A 7,241-nucleotide genomic window follows, 5' to 3' on the forward strand; every position below is an offset into this window, starting at 1 on the left:
CAGAGTATCACTACTGTGGGGAACAGGAAGAAAAAGGTGTAAAAAAAGGAGGAGCAATGGGGCCACAAACCCATCTCTCTATTTTGCTGGTGGTTCAGGTTGCATTAAGGAAGGATTTCCCTAACTTCAGGGATAAATAAAAACTGCCTGTCAGTCACCATTCAGTGACCAAGTAACAGAACTGTCAGTAAAATAAACAGTTTTTTCAACTTACAGTTTGAAGCTGCTATACTTAATTCTCTCCTTTTTTGTGGTTTATTCTGAGGGGGCTGAAAACCAAGTATCTTAAAAATTACTTTTTCTTTTCCATCCGAGTAACTGTTTGGTAAGTTTTGATTTAGGCAAAGCAAAGCAAACTATCATATCCGTCATTAGCTGCAATTCTTTTACATTTCAAGTCTGATAATAAAATACAGAGGTATGCTACGCATTTCCACCAATGAGTGGAAAGAGTTATGAAATTAGCAGTAACAGATAAATAGGGATACAACTCACTAATTTTAAAACATAGTTATGTCATTGTTTTCAAATGTCAGAATTACTAAATTAACAGAAGTTTTTGTTTTCTTGTCAATGCATCCTAATTTATGACAACTAATAGCTTTGAGATTTTTTGTTTTATGCTGTTTCTCACTCTTTAATTGCGCTAACCCATCAGTCACTTTCAATTCACTCTCCACAACTGGCACAGAAGCATTTGGAGCCAGACTTTGAGGAATTATGCCACACTTTTTCCCCTGCATGTTTGACCATGAGCATTCTTCCCCCTGCTGTTGCAGGCCCCCCTTTCACACCAACGGAGTCCTGCTCATTGCTTCCTTGTCTTATATCCCTGCCCTGCCCTATTGAGCAAAGGCCTTGACTTTCAGTTAATTCCACCTCAAGTTTTAGTAAACACTAAAGCTCCAATGTGCTGGCCAGGCTGCCTGCACATTGCCTCTTCCCCGGTTTTTCTGTGAACATCTGGCATGCTCATTTTACACTCTGCATAGTGAAGCAGAAGTATTAGATGGGTTATCTACACAATGCAGATACATCACAGTTATTGCAGATACACAGTTATTGCTAAAACTGTGGTTAAGCTGCTATGGGGCTAATATCCTTAAATACAGTAACATACTAACACCAATTAACACCAGAGAGGATTTAATGCTGCAATTTTCCCCAGATTTTTTTTACTTACACAGTATCATAATGCTGCTTCTATTTTCTCAGCAGTCACAGCATTTGTGTTTTGAAGGATGCAATTATGCACATGCCAACTTCTTTCCCATCAGCACAAAACACCCTCCACTTCTCTCTCTACACCTAACTGGTCTTTGCCAAAGAGTGCTTCTGTTGCCTAAACCCCGCACCTGACCTATGACCTCACAACCAAAAGACCCCCTGCTTAGGCTGCACTTTCTTTTCTTGGGTCAGATAGGAAAGAACTCAACTATGTATTAAAACAGGAGCTTATTAAGACCAGCTTCATGGTTTGCTCATTTTCCCACTGCTGCTCAAAGGGCTTTACGAAGCAACAGCTTCCACCCCAAAAAGAAGCAGCGTCTCGCACCCCTTGGCCCCCCACCCAACACAGAACCAGGGGAAACACTTTTCTCTTCTGTATTAGTTACCAATTAACTTCTCAGTTTGGCATCTGCAGCAAGGACAGGAAGTGTTTCATTGCATTGATTCTTCTGAAGACTTTTTATGTAAAATATTGAAGTCAATGTCCTGAATAAAATTTATCTTTTGTTTCCTTCAGAACAAACATGAGGAACAGAGGGGCAAAAAGGAATTGGAGTATATAGGCTTGTTTTCTTCTTATAAGAAGCTAATCTACAGAGGGTAAAGTTTAATTTTCTCAGTGTAAATAGCATGTTTGTTTAGTGCTCTCAGGTATATTTCCAAATAAATAAGTGGAGCAATACTGCTGTTAACATCTGGATTTTCAAACCTCCCTGCACCAATGTGAGTTAACAACAGATCACAAACACTCTCAGACTAAGTACAGGGTGGGGAAAAGGACTGTTTTTGCTTGGTGACATGCCTTTAGACCAGAAAGTGCTTACAGCATAATAAACTATAAATCATTATATGAAAAAATAAAAACATTGTGTCACTTGTGCAGGCAGAAGCGAGTGATGTCATCACTCATCCTTTTACCAAGATGCTCTTAGACCTAACACTGTATTTCCAAATAAGATGGTTTCCTTGACATTATGTGCTGATATTTCTTTTAATTGAAAAATCATTGTAGAACATGCCTTTAAAGAAAATAAATAAAGAAAAAACAAACATTGCTTCTTACAAATAATGTAGATTATAATTCCACAAATAGTAGGGAAATGTCTTAAATCGCAAGATTTTTAATGAAGTAAAAAAATATAAATTATTTAGTTACGTAGTTTAGACTGCTCTGAAGTGTGATTTTATTCATAGTTTCAAAGAAAGATGGAAATCCTGCAGCTTCACAGCATATGTAATCTGGTTATCCTGCAGCTGCAATCTTACAAAGGCTGCTGATTGTCACCCACTTTGCACAAGCAAAGCCTTCTCCTACTGTTTAAATATTCCTGTTTTACAAACAGCATTGTTAACAATAGCACTGAAGGACGCATTTACTCAACAGGTGATGGAAATATTTTCCTATATTTAAATGAGATGTAATTACAACTCTGTTAAAACAAACCACACTCTGTTTATAATGAAAGTTAAAGCAGCCCCAAATCACTGTTGTTACTCCTCTAAGACCCTGAAGAGAAGACACCAGCTCCCAGATGTTTAACAGGACGTCTGTAGAAAACTGCTGCCTCTCCAGGACGGTTTGGGTGAATGATGACGAGATCTCTCAAGGCTGCTCTTGGGGGATCAGGTTTATTGGGGATGCAGAAGGTCCTGCCTCGTGCTCCCAGACGCAGCACGTGGCCGGGCTTGAGAGGGTTGGGGAGGAGAGCGCCAAAAGGATGCTCAAGGAAAGGGGAAGTTCCAAGAGAGGGGAGGGAGTTTCAAGAGACCGTGTGGCCCCTCGAAGCCCCGTTTTCAAGGAGCTTCAAGGTGGGCTGGAACAAGGCTCGGGCCAATGGGGTTACAGGCACTTGATGTTTTAGGGAAGGGTACAGGTGCAGGGTGAACCATACATCTTTTGGGGGATGGAACAGTCCACTTGACCCCTGGACCCATTTGTAGGCAGGGGCATTGTCTGGCTAGCTGGGAGAACTGTTCTCATCCTGGCTGTGTTATTTATGGATAATCATATTTATCTATCTTCTGCAACAGACGTCATTTCAAATGTGTGCAGTCACATACATACATATATTAAACAAAGCAAGGCTTGTACCGACTTAACAGATTCACTATGAATTTCCTGCTCACATTTGCCAGGAAAATAATGATTTACCAGTTTTAGACACCTCACAGGCTTGCAGTGTAGACTGACTTTTTTTTGGACCACCTTTTCCCAAAGATGTATTAAACCACAACTCTTCCAGAGCAACCTATGAATCACTTCTTTCACTGCCAGTTTTTTTCTTTTCTGGATCAAGATAACTGCCTTCAAATAGCATTCTGTTTTTCATTCCTTCTTTAAGCATTCTTTGCCGGATCCTTTGCTGGGCCAAGTTGTACCTGCAGTAAAACCTAGAGGAGGGGATGAAAAGGAAACACAATTCCCTGTTTTATATGAGTGGCAGTATCAAACCAGAGTCATTCAGGTAGCCGAAAAGTTGCAATTACATGGGATGATGGTAGTAAAATTAAGCATGCTGCCTTTGGAATTAGGACACAAGGATGGGGTATGAAAAGGAAAAAATAATTAAGAAAAATGGAAATAAGTGAGGGAGTTGATAGCTTAGGATTGAAGAAACAATAGGAAATATTTAAAAAATATATATATAAACAAACATTCAAACACAGTGAAATGTTTTCCTTTCAAGAAGATAAATATTTTGGGGAGAAGGAAGAGGACACTTTGCTAGGCAGGTTTTTTACTGCAGTTTCAAAATCAACATGAAACACTGCTTCTGAAAACTGAAATATAGAGATCATGTTGTCCAATTCAGCCAACATAGGCCTGTCAAAACTGAAGAATCATTTTACATACCAGTATCCTAACATTGTGCAAATATAGCTACCAACTGCAACATCACAAGATCTTCTAACTCTACCTGAAAGAAAAACAAAAAAATCTTCTGAAAAGTTATGTATGAGTTCCCATTATTAATAACACCTAACAGCAAATAGAAGTATTTTTCTTGCAAATAAATATATAAAACCTAAAAGGAGTAAGTACTTACTAGTTGCTAAAAAATGTCCAAGACCCATAACTAAAGACCCCAAGGAGCCATAGAGCACTGAGTCTCGTGCACACGGGATATTTTTAACATCGAGAAATCCCAGGAGTTTAAAGGGCTGTAAGGCAAAACAAAACAAAACCCATAAATTTAAAAAATCACTTCTGTAGAAGTCTATGATGCCAACTCAACTGTAAAACTGACTTGTTATCTTAATAGTCAAGCATAACCAGTTGAGAACTTACTGCGCCCAGGATTATAGATGATCAAAAGTGAACAGATATATTAGAGATGTTTTTGGAAGAGTTAACTATTAATTTATATAGTATAGTTTTGCAGAAAACTGTTGATCCATCCTTTCCACTGAATAGTAATTTACATTCCCCAAAAAAAGGAAGGGAAAAGACCCTTAAGAATCCAGGATTTTTATTACATCACAACAAACAAGAAAGGTTACAATCAAGTATGCAGTTAGTCATGCTATGTAATTTTAGTACCTGAAGCAAGTAAATGTGCTTGAAAAAAGTTAAGTTACTGGAGAATGAGCATGTAGTAGAGAACCTTATACTGAATAGAAACATTCATAAACGACTAATTTATGTCCTGTGGTATACCCTGTGTCTAGGCAGGGGCTGGGCACATGGGTCAGGCTCAAGGCGGCTGCCCCTCAATAAAACCTTGCACCTAAGCACACTTTACTGCTGTCAATCCTTTGGTCAGGGGTGGTGCGAACACGTTTCAATCTACTGTGCTTAAATCATTAGAGCATGAAAAATCACGTGTGCAACTGTACCGAAACTCATCAAAGGTGATTGTTTTATTTTGTTGTGAAGGTATTCCAATTGGTCAAAGCAGATTTTTAAGACGGAGTGCTACAGGACTGACTGCTTTGTGAAGGGGTGACAACTCTGTGAGAAGTCCTTGTGTCACTGTGGTCATGGGGGTGGCAAGCATGGAAATCCCGAGCGTTAGTTTTATCCACGCTCCCTAGGGACAGCCATCAGCTGTGCCTGCGGACAAGCGGGACAGAAGGAATGTGGCTTATGTTGGTCGAACCTCCTAATGAGTAATTTCAAGCGCTCTCACATGGAAGAAGTCACTTGATATGCTGCTGTTGTTGGCTAAGAAGGTATCGCTGCTACATCCATGCAGCGTGATGCATCCTTTTAAAATAGGGTCTCACCTGTTGCCAGGCTGAGCATCATTTGTTATGTCTCTGAGCACTGCTGCCCACCGGCCTCACGAACCCTCCAGTCTCACCGCGGTGTTTCGCCCACCGAGAGAATGTCCCGCGGAGGGAACACAACCAAAACCTCGCTGCACCCGCCTGGCCCTGCAGAGCTTCAGTTTTGCCCGAGGTTTCCGTGTATTGTTCCCCAGTTATTTCCTGGGGCGGCGGGGGACGGTCACTACTGCTCTGCAATGACCTCCCGCGTCCCAGCGCGGGGCTGCGCCTGCCGCGCGGCTCCTCCTGGCGATCACGATCATCCTCCTCCTCCTCATCCTCCTCCTCGCCCCTCGCCGCCCCCCCGCCCGCCGTTACCTTCTCCGGCTCAGAGTCGCCCTCGCCCGCCATGCCGCGGCAGCGCCTCCCCGCCCACACCAGCGAGCCGGGGCTGCGCCCGCGTACAGAGCGGCGCCGAGGGGAGGCCGCTCTGCCCGCCCCGTCTCTATGGCGCCCGCGGAAGGGGCGGGGGCGGGCGCGCCGCCGCCATTTTAGGTCCCGGCGCCGTGCGAGGTTCCAGCGCGAATCCTTTGTTCGGCGAAATGGGTCACGGCGCGGGGGGCGCGCGCGCGGGCACGCGGCCGGGGGGGCGGGGCTCCGGCGCGCGCCCCGCCCCGCCCCGCGCAGCCCGCCCGCTGCCCGCCGCGGGCGCGCGCCCGGGCTGGGCGGGGCTAAGGGCGGCCCCGGGAATCCAGTGCACGGGCCTCGGGATATAAAATGGTCCCTGAAATAACGAGGAAAAGATGACTTGTGCAGCTGGGCGGAAGGTCCCCCTGTGGCAGCGAGAATCAGGAGGTGGAGGAAGCATTCGGTCTGGAAAGCGGCCTCCTGTGAGGCCGTGCGGAGCAGCGCCAGGCACAGCCCCAGCAGGTTCGGCTGGGGTAAGTGTGCTAAACCACTTGGACATGCTAGAAATTACCCCTTAGGTGTGTTACTGTACCTGCAGTAAGGATGAGAAAAGGTAAATAGTGCCAAGTGACTTAGGACACAGGTGCATTTCTCCCTGATACCATAAAAATATATTTTGCTGCAAGAAGACATTGCTCTCCCTGCTAAGTAGTGAATTACAGGGCAGGTTCAATTTAGGACCTTTTCTATCTAAGCAATGAAGTATAACAAGGATGAGAGCTGTATAATACTGCTCTTTGATCTAAAAAATAGTGTGTCCTGACTTAGGAGGCATGAGCTATCTTCAGACCTTGTTAAATAAGTGTTTTGGGTTTTTTTAATCCTATGCTAAATAAAGTGGGCTTTTTCACACACTGAAATTTATGTCCATTTGGATTTTCTGTTACTACTTTTTTCTTTCCTGTATTTGTGGGATTTTGGAAACAATGTACTTTCACACAAATAATGTGCACGTGTAGCTGAAAAAAGTGCTGAAAAGTGCTACTGCACATTTGCATGAGCTGTTTTAAATTTCCCATGGATTAGAAACAAATCTCAATCCTTCCCAACTGTCCCAATCTATCACTGTTTTGTCGTCTTCATAGACATTGCAGGCAGAGCTCTGAACACACTGATTCAACGCTTGCTATCCATTTTAAAAAGATCAGTAGGAGTCATTTGAATTGTGAGTAGTTTGCCTTTTAAAAAATAATGTATATTATGTACGTAATGATGCAAACATGGGACATTTGCTATATGATGCGAAAACTAAAATTATTGACATAATCTGCCCTTGGAAAAGCTTGTAATGTCCAGTTTTATTTTAGTTGGTTTAAAAATTAAGCAGTGACAAA

The 7,241-nt window shown here is 43.0% G+C and overlaps 1 protein-coding gene across 2 annotated transcripts; it reads right to left on the bottom strand.

Annotated features, from left to right (window-relative positions):
* Positions 1–364: 364 nt before the first annotated feature.
* On the bottom strand, positions 365–5,878 carry COX20 (cytochrome c oxidase assembly factor COX20). 2 transcript variants are annotated; one of them, XM_021550456.4, is made up of 4 exons: positions 5,818–5,878; positions 4,278–4,392; positions 4,085–4,148; positions 365–3,621 (listed from the first exon to the last, which is right to left on the bottom strand). In XM_021550456.4, exons 1-4 carry the CDS (start codon positions 5,848–5,850, stop codon positions 3,480–3,482), a joined length of 354 nt encoding a protein of 117 aa, XP_021406131.1. In that variant the 5' UTR covers positions 5,851–5,878; the 3' UTR covers positions 365–3,479. The 2 variants fall into 2 exon arrangements, with proteins under 2 accessions (XP_021406131.1, XP_085433089.1); XM_085576963.1 differs by having other exon boundaries at positions 4,085–4,169.
* Positions 5,879–7,241: the final 1,363 nt, after the last annotated feature.

Source organism: Lonchura striata, chromosome 3, assembly GCF_050655825.1.
Source record: "Lonchura striata isolate lonStrDom1 chromosome 3, ASM5065582v1, whole genome shotgun sequence".
Lineage (NCBI taxonomy): Eukaryota > Metazoa > Chordata > Aves > Passeriformes > Estrildidae > Lonchura > Lonchura striata.

Excerpts from the sequence above, each read along its gene's own strand:
- COX20 (XM_085576963.1), bottom strand. The coding sequence starts at position 5,850 with ATGGCGGGCGAGGGCGACTCTGAGCCGGAGAAG. Across the intron at positions 4,393-5,817 it reads GCGACTCTGAGCCGGAGAAG|CCCTTTAAACTCCTGGGATT; the intron begins GTAACGGCGGGC and ends TTTGCCTTACAG. Across the intron at positions 3,622-4,084 it reads TGCACAATGTTAGGATACTG|GTTTTACTGCAGGTACAACT; the intron begins GTATGTAAAATG and ends CCCCTCCTCTAG.